Source organism: Gambusia affinis, linkage group LG13, assembly GCF_019740435.1.
Source record: "Gambusia affinis linkage group LG13, SWU_Gaff_1.0, whole genome shotgun sequence".
NCBI lineage: Eukaryota > Metazoa > Chordata > Actinopteri > Cyprinodontiformes > Poeciliidae > Gambusia > Gambusia affinis.
This window is the reverse complement of record NC_057880.1, coordinates 7,332,627-7,353,576: the sequence shown is the minus strand read 5'-3', so window position 1 is coordinate 7,353,576 and position 20,950 is coordinate 7,332,627. Positions and strand designations below refer to the sequence as shown.

Sequence of the window (20,950 nt, the reverse complement as noted above, 5' to 3'; positions counted from 1 at the left end):
AGCCTTCAAAGAACTCCTGACTGTGAAGAAAGAAAGAAAGCAATAAAGAAAGACAGAAAACAGGTTTGATGAAAATCCTATGACCGACTTTAATCGTTTGCTCTCAAAACAGTGCTTTCAACGGACCTGGAACTCCTATGTGCCAGAGTTAAAATGCAAATTCAAATCTTCATCTTCAAATTGTGTAACTTAGTAAATGGTTCATCTAAAGCCAGAATGCTAATAAGAGCTGATGTTTCTGACCAGCCATGACCATAAAAGCCAATACTGCTAGCTTTCTATAGCTAAAGAAGGAATAGATTGATTGTTTTTCTGATGGGTTGCAGCTGAAGTGAATGACAAGTTCTTTTAGTAAACATGAATTTAGTGTTTGAAAGGGCAAAATCCAGAGAAACACATTGCTGTTCGCATGTGTTGCTAATCCAAGTTAGCTACCCTGCTAAACTTTTCTTTAAACAAATTATGGACGTCTAGAGATGTTTTCATATCTATTTTCTAAGCTTATATCTGCAATGGAGTTTATTACGCCAAGTGAAATGATGCATTTTTTCTTGACATCTAAAAAGAGATGTGGTCAAAGTGATCATTTCACAAAGTGGATCACAGGCGTTGATTTGATTCTATCTCCTTAAATTGTTTCTTTCTAAGGCTTTGATGAAGACACCGTTTGTGTTATTTATCTCAGAAGCTCATTAGCTTAAAAAAAAACCTGCCAGCGATGAAATAAAAAAAATTTAAAAAAAGGGTTTCTACGGTTTTTAAAGTCTCAAGAAAACATTTTTGTAGCAACGTTCCTAATCTTGCTTTTCTGTTTTTGTGCAGTAGCACTTTGTAAACTGTGACAGACTGCAGTGAAAACTGAGCTGCTGGAGGATCACTTTCTGCTGAGTGATGATTCAGGATTTGGACTAGAATTTGTTTGCTCCAGTCTGATACACAATCCTCTCTGCTGCACTTTGTGACCAATCTGACATTTTCAGTCTCAACAACAAGCGGCAGTCTCATTACGTATTCTGGATCCAGGGGCACTTTTTTTTTATTTTTTATTTTTTTTTTTTACAAAGATTTATCCCAAAGGATGCATGAAGTGTAGAGGCAAAGGAGCCGAGAAAGATGCTAATGACTTCAATTTCGTACAATTTAATATAGTTATGTCATTACTGTGAAGTTTTCTTTAAAAATTGTCAACAGATATGAGGAATATTTCTTCCTCTGAGACATTGCTTTAGGAATTTTCCCCCCTCTTTTTGAGCAGAACGCCACAATGAAAAACTCCTTGTAGGGTTAGGATCGATACCCGTGTCACACACTCCTGACAGTGACATGTCCTGGACGCCTGGCTGGGTCCAGTTCGTATTGATTGTCTTGGAAGGCTTTGCCAATTTGTAGCTGGTTTGACATCATCTGTGAAATAAGGCTCTTTCGGCGTCTAAATCAGCGGCCGCTCAACATTAACAAATGAAGAGAATTAAAAGCGAGGACCTTCGTTCACACGGGAAAACAAGGCTGGCTTAAAAAGGTTTCTCGTTAAGCAAACAGAGTTATTCTCAAAAAACAACATGCGGCGAATGTCTTCATACTGATATTTGTAAACAAATATCAGAGGATATTCCTGCTATCAGAGAGGATTAGTCACAAGGAGCCAATACATCTTTTTTTTTTTTTATGGTCTAAACATAATATTGAATCATGCTAAAATGATGCCTCTTGTTTTTCACTCCCCATATGGTCATGTTGAGCCTTTTAACTCATAATAGTTCTGCGCATGAGTCACAACCGGCAGCAGAGCGACCAGATATTCATTTAACTTCTCTATTAAATCAACCTTTTTGAAAGAGACTAATCTATAATTCATAGTCATTTTCAGCATTAGTATATAACTTACTGGGTCTCATTATTGAGCAGCTGAAGGCCTGTTATCAGAGCAATCCACAACTTGTTCTTATGAAGCCTGAGACTTTTTTCTTTTTTTTTTTTTTTGCTCTTTTAAGATTTCATTTCATAAAAGTCATGTTTTTCTAAATTAAAACGAAAGAGAAATCAGTTTTATTGAGGCTCAGTCATCTATTAGTTAAAAGACATGGAGTTAAACGTCTCTGAGTGAATGCAGCCGTTTGAGCAGCGCACGTTCACATAGACAGATTATCTGACAAAACAAACAAATCATTTGCCATGTTGTTGTCTTCAGTAAATGTCATGACGGGTGCAGGCAGGTACAATTTATTGGAAATAACGTGTTGATTTATGAAAAAGAAAAAAAAACGGTGAGCTGCTCATGAACCGTCTGTAAAGAGCTGCTTTCATGGGGCGACGTCCTTCAACGTACAGTAAAGTAGAAACTTTGCGATATAATAAGAATCAAGAATCGGTATAGAAGAAAAGCAAAAATATGAGATAGATGAAATGTAAAACTGGTTATGAATCGTTTTGCTTTTTTAGGCTATTTTTTATTGACACAATAACTTGCTAAAAGTATTTATACTCCTTGATTTTTTTTTTCACATTTAGTCTTTTTAATATTTTTGTTGAAATGTTATGGGACAGACAGAAAATAAATTAGTACACAACCGTGAGGTAGAACGAAAAAACAACAACAAAGCTTTATAAGATTTTTTACAAGTAAAAACTACGATTGTACATTCAGCCCCTTTTACTCTGAAACCCCTAAATAGATACATTATTTGCTGACTTTTCTGGTATTTAAAAATATACATGGGGAGTTTAACTTTTTAAATCTGAAATCAGAAAACCTAAACTTAAACTTCTTCTCATGAAGGATAGACTGCATAACCAAATTTTAAAACATTCCTTAAATATTTTCTTACAACAGTTGGTCCTTTTTATAGATTCATCACACCTGCTTCTGCCTTTGCTAAACCACGTTTCAGCGTAACTCGGCTGTTTGAAAATGCGTCCTCTCTTTGCAGGTAAAGGAGACGTGTTTGGGGACGTCTTCTGGAAGGAGGTGACTCTGGCTCAGGCCTGCGCGAACGTCAGAGCGCTGACCTACTGCGACCTCCACGTCATTAAGCGCGACGCCCTGCAGAAGGTTCTGGAGTTCTACACGGCGTTCGCCAACCACTTCTCCAGGAACCTGCTGCTCACTTACAACCTGAGAAAGAGGGTGAGTGACCCCGCAGAAAAACACTCATCCATTTTTTTATTTGGATTATTTAGGTCTAGCTGATTTCCCAAAGCAAGCTGTACGGACACTGAAACATGTTAAATACTTATACAAAAAGCTTTTCCAAACAACTATTTTGCATCTTTTTGCAAAATTATTAACCCCTCTGGCATTTTTGTTCTCCTAACTGGACGTAATGATAACATTTTGGAGTGGCCAAAATGGCATCTCCACCAATTTGATTCTCTGCCAAATTCAAATCTTCTGACTTGAATTTGGTGGAGAATCTGTGAAGGGAACTAAACATGAGGGTGATGGCACAGAGGCTTTCCGCGAAGACTTGCAGCTCACTGTCAAAAATAACTTCTCAAATTACCAGCAAAAAACATCCAAAAAGCTGCTCAACAAATAAAGGAAGGGTATGATTTATACCCTTTAGTCAAAAATTATATCTTTCTTCTAAATATTTCAAAGGGTATAAATAATTTTTGACTTTGTTTTATTGTTTTATTCCTGCTGGAATCTGACCTCTTGCTTGAAAGAAAAAATAAAATAATTTAAAACGTAAATCTCCCAGAGAGTAAAGGCGAAGAGAGAAATACAACTCCACAGACTCACCTAATGCTGTATGCATATTGTGAAGTATTATTTCACTATTTAAGCTCCATACATTGAGGCTCTCTCTCTCTCCGTATAATATATTCAGTGTCACTTGTTGTTTAATGCTGCGGAAAAAGTTTTACAAGCCAAGCTAGTGGTCAAGCCATGAAGCAGCTTCAACTAAGTTGTTTTAATGCCATATATGCAGAGACATCCCCAGAGGCAACTTTTTAAAATAAAACCTTGTTGAGATGTAAATACTGTCTTGTAGCCGAATCGTCATTAACTCATTATCACAGCAGTCATATTAACGCAGTATTCCCAAATATTACGTACTACACATCAAAGTAGGATTATTTTTGTATTGTTTTGTTGTTCAATTGTTGACTTGAGTATATGTAGTCATTAAATAGATGTTTTGAATAAAAGCACCAGTAGACCAATTAGTGACACCAATGCAAATTCTCGTAAAATAAATTGAGAGAGCAACAATGAGCAACGACCTACTGGCCTACAGACAGAGTTATATTTTTAAACAAAACAATAAAACTGGACGAGGGGTCAAACTTATCTTGGCACCAGAAAGTGAGGAACTGTTGGGAAAAAAACTGCAGCGTCTGGGGATTTTAGGTTGCCGTAGCAACGGTGTATCTCAGGGCTTTTCAGACACCTTTGCTAGGGGTGTCTTTTTCATTACCCTACGGGGCGACTCAGCAGAGTTCTCAGCTCTTTGAAAGCGGAGATTTCAAAACGATCAAAGACGAGTGAGTGTTTTTATAAAGTAAAGTCTGAAGATTTTAATCTCTAATTCAGTTTTAATCACATCAAAGGATGAGGTTAAATCTGTTCTTGCAAATCGACTGCAGGTCCGGATGATGAATTACATTCTGTGAATTAATCAGTGATGACTTTTCCAGAGAGCCAAATCTTCTCATGTGTCCAGTCAACCTTAGGTTTACATATGGACATGCAAATAACTACAGCTCTAAATTAGACAGTGCCTCTCTAATACAGGCCGCACAGTTGGCATCATTCCTCATACGGGCTGACAGTTTTAATGCTTATCCCTGCTCTCACAGGGACTGTGAGTACAACAAAGGTCAGATGAATGTTGGAGAAACACAAGCAGTCACATGGGAGGGAGCAGGTTGGGGAAAAAAAGACAAATGGTGTTTGGTAATAAGGAAAAAAAAAAATTTGAAAAAGCTGAAAACACCATGCAGATACAGCAAGAAGAATGCCTTAAACAGAAAAATACTGACAAATAGGCAGATGACTCCAGAACAGAGTGTGCAGAGGGCAGAGCTGCTTAATGAGTGCAGTGTGGTGAAACAGCACTGGATAACCACCATCATCATCATCATTTATTGGCCCACATAAGAAGCAGGTCCTTGAGAAATTGCAGTAGATTGATAATAAAAGAGAAGGAACAAGCAGATAGAGAATATCGTTGGTTGTATGCAGTGATGTCAGTAACGCGTTAATTTGTAACGCGTTACTGACGTCCGACCACTTTTTTCAGTAACCAGTGATCTAACGCGTTGCTATTTCAAATCAAGTAGTCAGACTACAGTTACTTATCAAAATCACTGTGCGTTACTATCTTCTTTTGTTATTTACCGTAATCGTATTTCCTCTACTCGTCTTGTCGAGTGACCGACGTCTCTATGCGACAGAAATGTAAACAATGGAGGGAGACGAGCATTTTGTTGGTGGAAAAACTGGAACTATTTTGAGTTTCTGTCGCCAAGTCCGATTATTATAAACGGCTTTGGGCTTCATTTTTTTAAAGTCGTTTGCAAATTTAATGAGTGGCGGGTTGCGCTTTTTGGGCTCGTTTTTGAACGTGAAGTTGCTCATTTGGGCTTGGAAATAAGCAGAGACTCATAATAAATCCCAGAATTTGTCCGTCATTAAGGTAGTTTTACTCAGTCTCGAGCTTCGCGTTGTGCTCCAGAACATTTGCGCTGCAAACATCGAGAATAATTTGAACAGCGCAATAAACGTGAAAACAGCCATGAATGAACGTGTCCGTAGTTGCCAATAATTATAATGGCAACTTAACGCCACTATAATTATTAATATTAAGATAAGTGTCACAAATCTGTGCAGCCATCTTAGCTGTGGAGCTGCAGGAGGAGATCTGGGCGCTGCGACATCAAACGCAGGGCCGTAACACAGAACCTGGAGGGGAGGGGGGCTTTAAAATCCTACTTACAGTTTTCCAGACAACAGTGGACCACACAAATTACTCACGTTTTTTTATTTTTTGTACTGTTTTTTGTACGATCTCCTCTTCAGTTCAACCTTATCAGTGGAGACACATTGTTGATGTTACCATTTTAAAATAGCTTACAATTAAGTATTGGCAAAGATCAATGTGATTTTCACAGGAGGCGGAGCGTTGTTGTTAGCAGCTGCTGAAAGTAACTAAAAAGTTACTTTTAATGTAACTTAGTTACTTTCCAAATCAAGTACTCAGTAATATAACTAAGTTACTTTTTCAAGGAGTAATCAGTAGTCCGATTAAAGTTACTTTTTCAAAGTAACTATGCCAACACTGGTTGTATGAGACATCCTGACAAGGTCAGAAAAATATACACCCAAACACGGGTCAGCGTTGATATGCCAGCACACTTTTAATACAGAAATGACTTTTTTTTAAATATCTGATTTACTTCCATGTATTTTGGGGTGATAAAATTCATTCATGAAAAGGATTTAAAAACCCCATTTCGACTGAAACACAGCCACTGTGCAGAGTGATACACGTTGGACACTTTTACATATAGAAATGACAGAAACCCAGTTCTGTAAATATAGAAGTATTTCAACCTTTTCCCAACATGAATTTTGAAGAACATCATTTCTGAAGCTGTGGGTTTACTTCTTCTAAGAATTTTAAAATGTAACCTCATCTGGGTCTGCAAGGTTGGATGAACCACAGCATGAAAGCAAAACCACAAAGTGCTACTTTCCACTAAATATGCAATAAATCAAGTGGAAATGGGACACTAAAGTCAGGCTACAATCCCAGAACGCCTTAAACATCTTTATTTATAAATACATAAATGTGATCTTCAGCTTCTCCTTTGGATCTGTGTCTGGTCAGACTCTACAGAGCAAACAGGATGGTGAACGACAAATAGTAAATATCGCCTGGACAGGAAGTAGTTGATTACCCACCAGGAACTCCTTCAAGGAGAATCAACCCACAGCCAATTTGTTTCCTCGGAGAAGTAGCTGCAGGAAAAAACAGGGGATTGTTTCACCCGCGGGACCTCATGCTGCAAACGAGTTAACTCTATAAGCTGGAAGTTCAGAAGCTTCGGTTAACTTGTTGCCAGGATCCTTTTCTCAGGACAAAGGGGAAGAATCAGTGGTAATAATCCACAATCCAATATTCAGTTGGCAGGGAAACGACAAAAGTCGTTAACAAGGCAGGTAAATTAGAAACAGAATCCACAAAGCAACACTGAAGGGTCAGAGCCGGGAAAAGGTCAGGGACATCAACGGGGACGTGAGAAGGATGACGACAGACGATCTCGCACTGAGCGCAGAGCAGGAGTTCATATCGGCAGCAGCACAGGTGGACGCAATCAGCAGCCAACAGTAGCAGGAGGGTCAGAGCAAAAGAGCAGCATGAAACATGGCAGGAACACAGAAATCATGACAGGATATTAAGATAAGAGACACCAGAGCCAGCAATGCAGATGAGCAATCTGAGGCGCAGGCCGATCGCCTCCGTGCTACGTTTTGTTGATTCGCTACTTAAAGGTACATTATTGAGAGCATTATGGAGATTCTTTCAAAAGGCGAACATTCCTGTATTTGAAAACAAATCCTTTGGTTTTATGCAATATCCCAATTAGCTAAGAAAGGGATGTTTTAAGTTTTCATCATCTGTAAGCCCTAATCATCAGACATTTTAGTTTTCAATTTGTGTGTAATAAACTATCACGTTTCCTTTTTTTTGAAAAAATTAATTATTAAAATACAAAAAAAAAAAAAGAAAACAAACAGAGAAGTTTCTGATGAAATTCAAATTTATTGAGATGCACCTGTTTGAGACTCGACCCGTCGTCGTCCTGCCAGGAAGCCTGGCAGCCTCTCTGATGACGCAGCCAGCCCCTTGTCACTCAGCACCTGCGTGGTTGTAGATGTCGTGTTTCTCTGCAGGAGATGAAAACACAGTGCAAAATTTGCTAAGAGGAGGTCCCACAAAAAAGGACCTTGTTTCAGCACATCCAGCTTTGTTATTTTCTTCATCTATGCCTGCGTCTGTGACAGGAAAAAGAGAAAAAGAAAAAAAAAAGAGAGAAAAATGCTGCTCCATAGTCACAGCTTTGCATCTGCTGTGGGGAAAAAAGATACTCAGAGGAGCGCCTAAAGTGGCAGCTCTGCTCAAGAGGAGGATAGGAAGGGAGACATGTGAGAGCGTCGCTAGCAGTTCATGAGAAGAGACACCTACACACACACACATACACACACACACACACACACACACACACACACAGAAACAATGAGAAATGGTACGGCAGGTTATACTGCTCCCCGAGTTGGTCCCAGGATTTTATGCCCAGTCAACCCAACTGTTCTAATCTGTAATTATCTTAACATGTAAATAGTTGTGCAGCTAGCAGGGCGTCTACAGTTCATTTTGTCTGCAGACCTTTACAGGAGCAACCGTTGTTGCCACGTTTGAACATAATAAGCTCATCTCCCCGACTGAAAACAGAAAAAAATAAAAATTAAAAAATCAATATGGATTCTGATCCTAATCCTTTGTGAGTGGAAAATGTTTCCAAATAACATAGTATATTCACTGGAGGTTCGACTAGAACTATTCTTTTCTCAGCAGCGACTTAAAAGCATACAGGGTATTTAGGCTGTCAGAACAAACACATCATAAGAAAAGGACTACAGGGCACAAAGAGATAAAATAGCTGCTGGCTTTGGTGAAACAGCAAATTGTTTACCGCTGCTGCATTAAATTTCAAGCCAAGCAGTTTTTCAGAAAGGGTGGGAATGTTTAGTACCGAAATGTTTCCCAGAGACAAGCACTTTTGGCATAATTATTAGTTTTATTTTAAATATCCAGGAGGACATGTGATTTTCTGTTGCTCTTTTTTATTGCTGTAGAAATGCTGTCATAAATTTATTGAGTAACCTTGTGTTGGTGTAGATTCTCAGACATCCAGGGCACGAGAGTCCTGACTACGTCATTTGAGGACAATTGAACTTCTTCTCTTGTTTCATAAAGACTTTTCACCACTCATCTAAATGGTTTCTTCAGTTCTCATTCAGGACCCAGGAAGCCATTTAAAATAGAGCTAAAATGTTTTCAAGAAAGATAAGAGGCGGTCCATTTGTCCCTTTCCCCTTCTGCACTTACAATCTTGTGTTGTTAAGACACTTGTTCTCACTGTTGTTGAAGCTGTTTGAGCTTGTTAGTTTTAAATGAAAAAAGTCAACCACTTTACCAGCTGGATCTGTCTAATTAAAAAGACTCGTTCCCCTTTCTATGAATAGTTTATTTGATTTCCACATTGAAAATTTGCAGATATAACCACTAAGCTAGCTCTGTCAGACACTTAAGCTGGTGTCCATGCAAACTGTTTATACCAATCTTATTACAGAACATGCGTCATATAACACCTAGGTGTAACACTCAGTTGTAATTCATTAAAGCGACTCTTAAATCCTCATCTCAGATATAAACGGCTGTGATCAACAGTTCAAGCGTCGCTACCAATCCATCCGGTTAGCCTGTCCAGGAGAGTGTTAGTGCAAGATTGAATTGCCTGCATATGAAAAAGTAATCTCATCTGCTGCATCAGAGTCACTGTTCATCGGCGTGTTTCCTGAATGTACACTGCAGGGGAAACTGTTTACGGAGAGACGGATTGAGAGGATTTAGATTAATACTCTGTTCCTATAGTGCTTGTGAGACTCGGCTCCTTTAAGCATACAAGATAAAAAAAGACCAGCAAATTACATGCAGTCCGGGTACCAGTTATAAGAACAGCTTGACTTTAAGAACAAAGAAATAGAACCGTCTTGCTTTTCAGGAGAAATAAATGTTGTTAAAAATGCTATAAAAAAAACGAGGAATGAGTGAGGGAACTGGGATTTATTTTCTGGCGCTGTGTTGGATGATAAGCAGAGGTATAAAGAAGAAGAAAAGCCAACATAAGCTTGTGAGAGTCAATCGTGACTCTCAAACTGCAAAACTAGTACCAAAGGACTAACGGTACACAACATTGAAGATATCAAACTCAAGTATGAGCACAGCGTGTCGATATGGAGGTATAGCAAGGAAAGTATTAAGGCATCACATCTAAACAAGTGGACAACCAGAGTTTTGTTCCCTTCCTTTAAATGTTTTTGCAATTCTGTTTAGTTTCTGTTATCCTGGTTGTACTCCTTACTGATCCAGTACTTGTTTTAAACAGTGGTAGAATCTCTGCTATCTGTAAAAAAAAAAAAAAAAAAAGGTTTGCTAAATATCACGTTTTGATTCTGTTTTCTGCTTTGTACAAAAGATCAAAAAAACTGCTGTGAAATATTCTTTGTTTGGCTGTGCTAAGACGATTAATGATAATCTGACTAATATTCCAGTCAGCAAATATTGGTCAAAGCTTAGTTTTGTACAAAAACCAGGGAAAACATCATTATTCATTCACTGCTTTGTGGGTTTTATATGGATGAGCTGAAGTGTTGCCTGTTTTTTAGTGGCTTAGTGAGTCTAAATTTTCTGGTTTGATTATAGTAGCCTGGGTAACTATGCTAGTGTCGTGCCACGGATGCTAATAAGAAATTCTCATGTTTGCAACTTAAAAGTTGTTTCTCCCTGGTAAACGCATCTCAGCCTTCAAATAAGTTTTCAAATAAGTGAAAAACTTAGCTGACGCGCTCTAATTTTAGCTGATTCTGATTAACCTTTGAAAGCTTTCAGTAATTGGAGGCATTAAAAATGTCACACAAATGGCGCAGAGTTAAATAAAATGCCAACAACCAATGTGCTGGATTTTTATTGCTTTAGTTTTCTTGATCATTATGTAACATACAGGAGGCTGAAGTGGAGATAATGAACCACAGTAACACGTTAGTAGGTTGGGGTTTTTTTTTAAACACTGCTTTGTTTTGTCTTTTTCTGATCTTGTTAGTGATCTTAATCTTTTGCTGACAAACTCAAAGTACAAATCTGACTGGAAGAACATTTGATTTCTTGCTAAGTCTTTGAGTCTGTGTGTACTGCTAAGCGATAGACAAATCCCCGCAGCATGCTCTCCTTATTTCCATTACTGGAAGCTGGCAGTAGTGTCAGTGGACAGGTTGTTGGCTCCAGCTACACACCAACATCAATGTGGTATTCTGCTAATTTTGGCTAGCTCTGTCATTTTTGAAGCTTCCAGCCACACAGCATATTATCAGCATGCCTTCTCCTTTGTGCCGCCTTTTCTCGGGTACAGCTGCTTCTGCTTTCCTTCACATGCAGCAGCTGTTTTGATGTCGTTTGCTGCATTAGGACTCGCTGTGTCATTTTGCACAATAGGTACTGCATGACACAGTTGATACAGTTGTGATGGTAAACGAACAGAGGCTGCATTGAAGTTTGTAATGATGATGTCATTCGGTATGTACGTTTCTTATCTCCTTATTCTATTAGAACTCGTTTTTCTGAAGTTTTTATTCAAAAGCATCCAAGATTAAGTGTCTTGAAAGATGTAGTAGCAGCCAGCCGCCTCGGTACGCTCACTGTGTATCCTTGCCAAAGGCTCGATGTGAACTTTCTGTGTCTCTTATGGGAAATGTTTTCTTTAGGAGTGACATTTCCAACATGCGCGCACTTTGAAATGTTGACAGTTTTCCTGACAAATCTCTACAGTCAGCACGGGCCTTCAAACCGACGTCTTGTTTTTGTTCCCCCTCCCCTTGAAGAAACATGGTTTCCTTTAAGACAGAGCCGTGTGAAGAATGCACAATGTTTATACAGATTTTTCTCGCTTTGTTACGTCACAGGAAAATGTCACTGTCTTTTATTTGGATTTCGCGCAAAAACCGGAAGAAGACCCATGAAACTACAAAGCCGAAAAGTGTTCCATGCACTTGTATGAAGATCGTTTACTCTGATACTCCTAAATAAAACGCAGGGAAACCAACTGGCTTGTGGTAAATCCAGCTGTTCTTCGAAGGTCTCAGAGGCGTGTTAGAGAACATTAGTGAACAGACAGCATCATAAAAACGGCAACTCTTTAAGAAAAACCTGTTAGTGACTCATAAACTCTGGAGACTGAGAAAAAAAGATCCAATTTTCAGCAGGGCAAGGAAACTAAATTCATACCCAGAGCGACAAGAGTCTGGTTTGGATCTTCAGGTGTTAGAAATGCATAGTGAAAGGTCAGACTTGAGCACTACTGGAGAATCTGTGGCAACTATTAACAAGTGGACGTTAACAGATGCTCTCCATCGAAGCTGACCGAGCTTGAGCCAATTTGAAAACAGCGGGCAAAACCTTCTGCAGATCTGCACAGCTGGTGTAGACACAACAGAAAAGACACAGAGCTGTAATTGGAGGGAGAAGTGGTTCTCCAAAATAATGACTCAGGAGGGCTGAATGCAAAGGCAAAACACAGTTTGAAGTTTAATTTGGAAAACTTTTGGAAAACCTCGTGTTCATCTGCTGTCAGTTCTCATTCATCCAGTAGTTTGCTCAATCATATAAAATCCTAGTTAAACAACTAAATGTCAAATGTAAATGTTAAATGTAAAAATAAATAAATAAATAAAATGTCTCCCACTTTTGCCACGTTAATGAACTTAAAAACTACAGTGCCTGCAACGAAATGGAGAAAGTGTGTACTTTTTTGTTGTTAAGAGGTATCGGACAAATAAGAACAGATGAACAAGTTTAGAAGTATGAAATAATTTCACTTTCAACTTTCTTTTACTGTATTCAAAATGTTGCCAAATGATTGAATGAACTGCTCCTCTTTCTACTCGATCAGCTTTTACTTCAACATTTGAAATTTCCTCCATTTTGTTCAGCTTCACCGTCTCTTTGGATTACTGCTACTATAGACTGTACACTTAGCGTAGCCTACATAAGCTTGGCCTACCGATACACTTCCTAAACAAAAAGCGACTTTGCCTTCCGATATTTCACAGAAAATATCGACGTGGGTAGAACGACGTTAATTTTTTGGTTTATGGATACGATAAGGCCTAACAAAAGAATGTTTATTTGGTCCAAGTGTGGAAATTATACTGGGAAAAAACAAAGAAGAAGAAAAATGCTCATTAAAGAACAGAATTTCTTGCGTCCGGTCAAAACCTTTATCAATCAGATGTACACGATGCCTAACATTGTGGTTGACGTAAGCTCTGTAACTTTTTTTTTTTTGCAGATTGTCTTCCGGAAGATCAGCGATGTGAAACGGGAGGAGGAGGAGCGGCAGCGTCGTAAAAACGAAGCGCCTCTGAACCTGCCTCCGGATCACCCGGTACGAAAACTTTTCCAGCGCTTCCGGCAGCAGAAGGAAGCCCGCATGGCAACCCATAAACAGGAACTCAACGAACAGGACGTCGAGAAGGGTCCGGTCTACGTGGACGTGTCGATGGTGAAAGCTCCCGTTACGACTACCAGCATCGTCACGGTGACAGAAAGCCCAGCAACGCCGTCCTCCTCGGCCCCTTCACCTTCAACGCCAGCCAGCTGCCCCCCCACAGACAAGGCGAAGCTGCAGGTGCCTTCAGCAGTCGCTCTGGCGGCGTGCCGACCCGCAGAGCCGGTCAAGGTCAAAGGCTGGGGCCGCTTCAAGGAGTCCATGGCCAAAGCCGACAACTGGAACAAGGTGGCTAAAGCCGAGTCCATGGAGACTTTACCCGAGCGGACCACCGATCACGAGCCGCACACCACCCTCAAGAAGACGGACTCGTGCGACAGCGGGATCACCAAAAGTGACCTACGCCTGGACAAAGTGGGCGAGTTTCGCATGACTCCCCAGGACCGCAGTCCCGCCCAGCCTCCAGAAACCAAGCATGCCTTCTACCCCATCCCAGAGCAGACTCTCCAGGCCTCGCTTCAGGAGCTCAAGATGGAGCTGAAGGAGGACATCAAGAGCCTGAGCGTGCGAATGTCCGGCCTGGAGGCGCAGCTCGCCGAAGTGCTCAAACTCCTCAGAGGCAGGAAATCCAGTACCGGCTCAGAGCAGCCGCTTTTTGACATTTCGAGGCCCACTTCGCCGGAACTGGACAAGGAGGACATTTTTTCATGAGGAGCAGAAGCGCTTGTCAGGTAACGGCAATCCGTGAGCTCAGCGGGGATCCAGTAATGGATAGCTGAGGCGGTGCACGGCACACCATCTGCATGAGGCGAGGTCCGACAGACCCACCGACCTTAACACGAGGTGTGCCTGCTGGTTAACGCGCGGCCGTCAGCGGTCACGGTGTTCGTAGCACTCAACGCTTGAAGGTTGCGTAACAAATGACAGAAAAATGTTTGTACATAATTTATTTTTCCACTGTGCCATGTTGGGGGGTGAAAAGAAAGAAAATACCGTGCTTAGTTCGATTTTATCTCAGAACTTACTGCAGAGTCGTAACTGTTGGGAAGCCCCAATGGAGGCAGCATGACCCGCTGGTTTGTTATTGAATCATTCGTATGAAACTCTTTGCATGTCATATAAAATAGATGTGTACCCTGTTACTGCAGACGGGGGCCATATTTGATTAATTGAGGCTGCACAGCGAGTCATTTGCATTATTTCAGTCAGAAAGAGCCGACTCCGTCCAGATGTTAGAACAATCTCGCAGTAATTTGCTCAGACACATCTCTTATTAAAATCTGCCGGGATCATTATGAATTATACAACAGATAACTCTGGCCGGGGCAATCCGATTTCCAAAAAAGAAGAAAGAAAAAAATAAAAATAAAAAAACATTTTTGAGGAGAACTTACAATGTCTTTTGCATAAAGCACTAATGGATGTGCTAGATAGAAAATGAATTTAAATGCTAACCAGTGAGCCTGCAGTGAGGAAGTTATCCATCTTTGCTGAAGTCTGGCATTCGCTAATCTCATCTGGGAGCGCTGCAGCCATATACATGATGCACTGTTGTGTGAAAGTTATGCGGGGTTTTTTTTTATTTTTTTTTTATTTTTATCTTTGGGGATGTGTTGGGTAATCTGATAATGCAAACTACAGCATTTGTTGTGGCTCCGCACCTTACCTTCCTTTGGAAATCTCATGAGCCTAGAAAAGGAATGCCCACTGGGACGATGTTTCTAAAATAATACGTGCTAATGTGTATTTATCGAAGAATAGGCTGACATAATGTCGCATAAAACCACTGGGTAATCTGCATCTGACAATAATAACCTGCGGTTACATAACTGTGTCACAGATTCAACTCCCTGCTGCAGTGCATGATGCATTTCGTTTCCAACTCAAGTACTTCTGCATGATTCTTAGTTTTATATTTTTTAAAATCCTTTCTTTTCTTTTTTTTTTTTTAAACAGTGACATTGTGTTGCAGCCCAATAGTTCAAGATGTCTCCTAAATTCTCTCTGGTCCTAAAAACAATACTTATATACTTATATTTCACGGTTTTCGTTGGATGTAACACCTGTAAAGTAAGCTGAGATCAGCTTCTCTTGCAGGGGGAAAAAAAATGGATTATTTTACAGAAAAATATTTATCATTCTCATAAATGGAGGCAAAGCCTTCAGTTTGGTCTTTTTGAGCATAAACACTCCTGATCAGTGTTTAAAACGCAGGGGGAAAAAATCCCATCTTGAATGAAAATAAACTCATAAACATTTACTTCTAAAATAGTGATATATTTTCACTCTAGTGTTGCTTTAAAATACACATTTATTTATTTAGCTCAGTTTTTGTCATGAGATCGTCATTTGGCTCTCTCAAATAGCTAAAAGGCATGAAGATATTATTTTAAAAATCCCAAAAGACCAAAACCTGGAAAATAGGAAAGGAATAAAGAAAAAAGTTGTTTCGCTTCATACAGTTTATGTTTCGATTTGGTTCCAACAGAATATTTTAAAATGTAACATGAGATGCAACAAAAACATCAATAACCCATTTGCCACTGATCTGATGCTGCATGTTTAATTAGCATTTACTTATATGTTTATATTTAATATTAAAAAAACCCTCATGTACATATCTGACATATAGTTGACTGTGAGAAGTCTGCAGATTTGCACTACAAAATTGATTCTTCTTTTATTTTACTTTGAGCCTATAATTGTCACTGCATTTTTGGGCAACATTGTTGTTGAAAAGTTATTGATTTCAATAACTCAGTTCACTAAGTGAAACATATTACTTCAATAACTGACAGACTGATGATTTCAAGCCTTTACTTCTGCTAATTATGTTGATTTTCTGCCTGATGATGATGAAAAAAACATTTCAGATGAAAATATTCCACGAGAGCAATAACATGACGTTTGAAATACATAAATGTAGGCTTGATGTTTAATGTTTAATATCTGCTTAAAGGTTATTTTTAAAAACCAGTTTTTTTACTCTGACCAACGACCCTCATCAGAAAAACACATATTCTAATATGTTTGATATGACGATGTATGTGTATTTCAAATATTTTACTTCATTCCATAATTGCAAGAAATCAAAAAGAACTACTGTAGTTCTTAAACATTACAGATGTAAACATAAACAAGAACAAAAATAAAATGTTCAGGTCAGAAAAAAAATATTCATCAACTACAAGATAACGGAGCCAAGAAGCATCGAATAAAAGAAATGAGCTAAAGCTTTACTCAAAACCTTTTAAAAGTTGACAAAGGGATGAGAGTTAAAAATGAATGAGCAAATATGTTGAATTTTTAATCAAACCTTTCCATTTTTTGGCGCATATTAGAAACCAAAATAGATGCTCTGTTGTTAATGGCTAAACTGAAGTAGATCACACAGGCCAGTCATTTTGAGCTGATTTACAATTTACAGTTTGCTGAACCTAAAATGACAGCTAAAGTCATTTTCTGTGACTAAAATAAGCAATCCTCTGTAATATTTACTGTCTAGAATGAACATTTAATGTTCCCTGCATGTTGTTTTTATTTTTTCTTTCCCATTTAAGGCGAGCTGAAGTGGACACAGCGGAGGGAAAAGCCACGCTTCGGTTCCGTTGCTTCCATTTTCATTAAATATTGAGCTCGCATAAATAAACGGGGATGTCTTCACAGGAAGGAGAACTTGTTTTGGTTTGGTGCCATGTTTTTTTTTTTTTTTTTTCTGATTCTACAAGCGATTTGGTCGCTGGGTAGGAAAAAAAAAGAGCAAAAACGGAGGCGCTCAAACCACAAAGGAGTTACAGAGATGTTGGTCGTGTTAAAGGGTGATGATCAAAGGGAGATCAGTGAGCAACGTGGGGAATTTAGACACTTTGAGGATAAGAATTATGTAGAAGAAGATCAAAAAGTGATCAAAGCCGCAAAATCATTTCTGACATATCCTAAACCGTTTAATAAGCTCATTACATGTGAATTTATCACAGGCTTTTCTTTAGAACATCCTGACTGATCGGATGGATTCCATGGGAAAGCAGGGAGGATGTTTTTGACATGTAGTCGTTTTGTTCATGAGGCACAGGTGATAAATCTGGTAAAGAAATAATATATAAGTAACACACAGATGATGATAACAAAACTATTTATAACCCTTGAACTTTTCCAAAGTTCAAATACAGTATTTTTTTATTTTTTTTTTATTTTTTTTTATGTGATGGGACAACAGAAAGTAGTGCAAAATAATGTGAAGTGGAAGGAAAACTTTTTATTTTTTTACTTTTTACAACAAACGCAGCAAATCAAAACTGAATCTTCTACCTACGTTACATTTCCTCTGTGTTACGTCTCGACCAGACAATATTTTTTTTTCTTCCATATCTCTTCTAAAATAAATCCTGATCAGTCAGATTAGGTGGAGAGCACCCAGTCTGTTCCCCTATGGGAATTGGATTTAGGTCGGGACTTTGACTATGCCATCCTAACGTATGAATATTGCTTAAAATCACTTTGTTAAAGCTGTGGCTTCGGAACGGTATTCATAATGTTCAAGTGTTGTTTTTTTTAGGTTTCCACAAGTTTTTCCTTCAGGGTTTGCACCTCATTTAGCTCCATCCATGTTCTCATAAAAGGCTTCCCCACAGCATGATGCTGCCATTGCCAAGTTTCACCATGGAGATGGTGTGTTCAGGGTGTTAGTGCTTCGCATGTACATTGAAATGTGCAATAAATAGTTATTGTTTCTCTCTGTCATTCTTCCCTGAAGGCCAAACTTGGGAAACAGTTTAATAACCCGACTCTGCTTCTCCGTAACTCGATGTCCTCTAAATTAGGCAGGTCCTCGAACTATTTGCATTGGATTTTATTTGTGGTTATCAGAGTGAAGAGGAAAACGTGAAAACAAATCCTAATCTTCCCACCACTTCACTGTCACGCACTACTTTGCGTTGCTCTGCCAAATAAAACCCCAAACAGAGCGAAGTGAACTTCCTGTTTCCAGCATGACCGTCGTTTTTTTTTTTGCGCGTCACCGTGTGCGTTGTGTTCGGGAGCGGTGTTTTTAAAGAGCAGGTGTGCATCAGGAACAGCCGAGTTTGGATGGCGGGTCGGAATGTGAGGCTGATTGACGGCGGCGGACGTTTCCCCCACGGACAGCCGCATTTCAGGCTTATTTTCTACCCACTCTGGCCAAATTGCTTTAAGAAAATGAAACCCAACTAAACACTCTCGGAGCCGATGGATTGAGACAGGAGCGCAGTTTCAATCCATCTGACTAATTACTGCTGCCGAAGATGAGGCGTATTGCACTACATTTCCAGCAGAAACGGCAGATTGTTGGCATTTTCTTGTTGCTGGTTTTACTACAAAAGCTGAAACAAAGTCAGGTTACGATTACTATTATTGAAATACTTTCCGTGGCACTGGGCGCCTTCACTCTTGGACTCGTTTGGATTAACGCTCATTTAGTTTCTCAGTTAAGCGCGTTTGGCCGTCCCTCAGACTCGACTCCCACACATTTAGGGATTCACTCTGCATGTTACAGCAGCACTCGCTGTTTTCACCCCTGACACGAACATCTTACTATGCAACCACTGCTGACTAACAGCCCGCTGAATATAGCCAGGCTATTATTTCCCCTCTGCTTCCAGCCGGTGTGATGACGAGCTCCGGCGTTGGGACTTCCAGGACTAAAATGTTTCAAACGAGTCCTGATTTTATTTATTTTTTTCACCTTCCCATCCGCCAAAAAGGAAGCTTGTTTCATCGAGCATGTAAAACGGTTTTAACGGCGGTAAAAAAAAAAAAGTGATTGTAAGTGAGATGGTTTTGTTTTGTAAGGAGAGGATTTTTATTCGTGCGGATTTTAAGTCTCACAATGACAGCTTTAAGATGAAAACCCCGAGTCACGGGGTTGAAACTTGTATATCTTTGAATGTTAGAACTTGAAATGAAAACACAAACTTTTATGAACATGAAGGAGGTGATATTTTCCCTCTTTCTTTCTTTTCTTTTCTCCTGATCCAGCTGAGAGGATATTTATTTTTTACAACAGATGTTTTTCTTGTACTTTGAAAAAAAAAAAAAAAAAATGTGAACGATCTTATTCTTTCGACTTGTTTTGTTTCACCACTGACACAGATGAATGAAATGGTTTGTAAACTTTCTCTTATATTATCACTTTGACTATGTATTTTTCTTGTTATGTTAATAGGACACTGGCGACGCATTTTGCTTTTGTTAGGTTCTAATGAAATCACGTCGTTTCTTTTTTTTTTTTTTTTTTTATTGTAAAATTAGCATTTGTTTTTAGCTGAAAACTCGACATTGCGTTAATATTTAGAGCCCAAAAGCCCGGAAACGGCTTGTGGGAGCCGGGAGGGGAAACCATCTCCCACACTCTTTGTTTCAAGGCCATAAATATTTGACAATTCAGAACCTTAAAAGCAATATGTAGCTCTGCGCTTTAACATTTAGACACACCTTGTGACGGAAATGCTTAAACTACTGCACTAACCCATCTCATCGACCCTCACGTTACCTTGGAGAAGCATGCAAACTCGTGCCTTTGTATTAATGTCCACCACCACCACCCGACTCCTTTTCCAGCCTGCAGACAGAAAAGCGGCGTTCATCATCCAAATTACCGTCGCTCCACTGAAATGATTTGAACAAAGATCTATTTTTGTGGTCAGCTCTAGAAAGCTGCCTAAAAGAAAAAAAAAAGAAGAAGATACAGATATCAACATATGCACAAGTTATGAAGCAATGATAGGATTCTACATAAAGAGCAAAGTTTGAATTTGGTGTATGTATTATGCACATGCCTCTATGTTAACACGTCCTGTGTTGGGAGATGTACTATTTCAAGCACAATGGGAGCTCTTTGTTATGAAATGTGACATACTGTGCTCTTCATAATAAATATTTTATACATACTGCATCCTTTCTCTCTGCCTCACCCCCCCCCCCACGAGATTGAATCAGGCGGTGTGTTTGTGTGTGTGTGTGTCGTTCTGTTTTTGGCTCCACTGCTGACGGTAAACACTAATCTTTAAGACGCTGTAACCAAGCAGGTGTGTATTCTTCAGCGTGAGCTGCTTATGTCAGATAAACCTCGCAGTTTTGTGCTCATTTAAGAGGATTCCTGGCTGACCCTCGGCTCGCTTTGATCCAACTTACTGCCACAGACGTGATAATCCACACCGAAAGAAATCAGCTAATGGAAACGGCCCCGAGCGTCAACGGAGACAACTTTACATTAGAGTTCATTTTAAAACGCAAATCAAATGAATGGATTGGAAATCAAGTTGGAGGAACATGCTTGACTTGTTATCCCAGCAAGTCGTGAAACTATCTTGATCGAATAGTTTGGACAGCTTACAGATTGTGTTTTTAAGATCAGAAGAATGTTTTCTTATTGATGGAGATTCCTGCCTACTATTAACAATACAAGCAAACATGTCACGTTCGCTGACGGACGTTGTAAGGCGTGTATGAAACATTTTATACTTTATGATGGCCCGTCGTTCTTTTTCTTGTCAGCATTAAGTGCTACTACTAAAAAAAAAAAAAAAAAAAAAAAGAAAATCCGCTTTTCATTTGTCTTGTCATTTGAACATTATTGAGGAAGAATTTACTAAGTTAGCTTAATTTTGGAAAAAAGCTTGGC

The 20,950-nt window shown here is 39.3% G+C and overlaps 1 protein-coding gene across 1 annotated transcript in view; it reads left to right on the top strand.

Moving 5' to 3' along the window:
• Positions 1 to 20,212, top strand: part of LOC122842049 (potassium voltage-gated channel subfamily H member 1-like) — a 67,958-nt gene extending 47,746 nt beyond the window's left edge. The window contains exons 11-12 of the mRNA XM_044135555.1: positions 2,928 to 3,124; positions 13,135 to 20,212. Of these exons, the coding sequence (XP_043991490.1) occupies positions 2,928 to 3,124; positions 13,135 to 14,004 (1,067 nt within the window). The 3' untranslated portion in view covers positions 14,005 to 20,212. The remainder of the gene's footprint in view (positions 1 to 2,927; positions 3,125 to 13,134) is intronic.
• Positions 20,213 to 20,950: the final 738 nt, after the last annotated feature.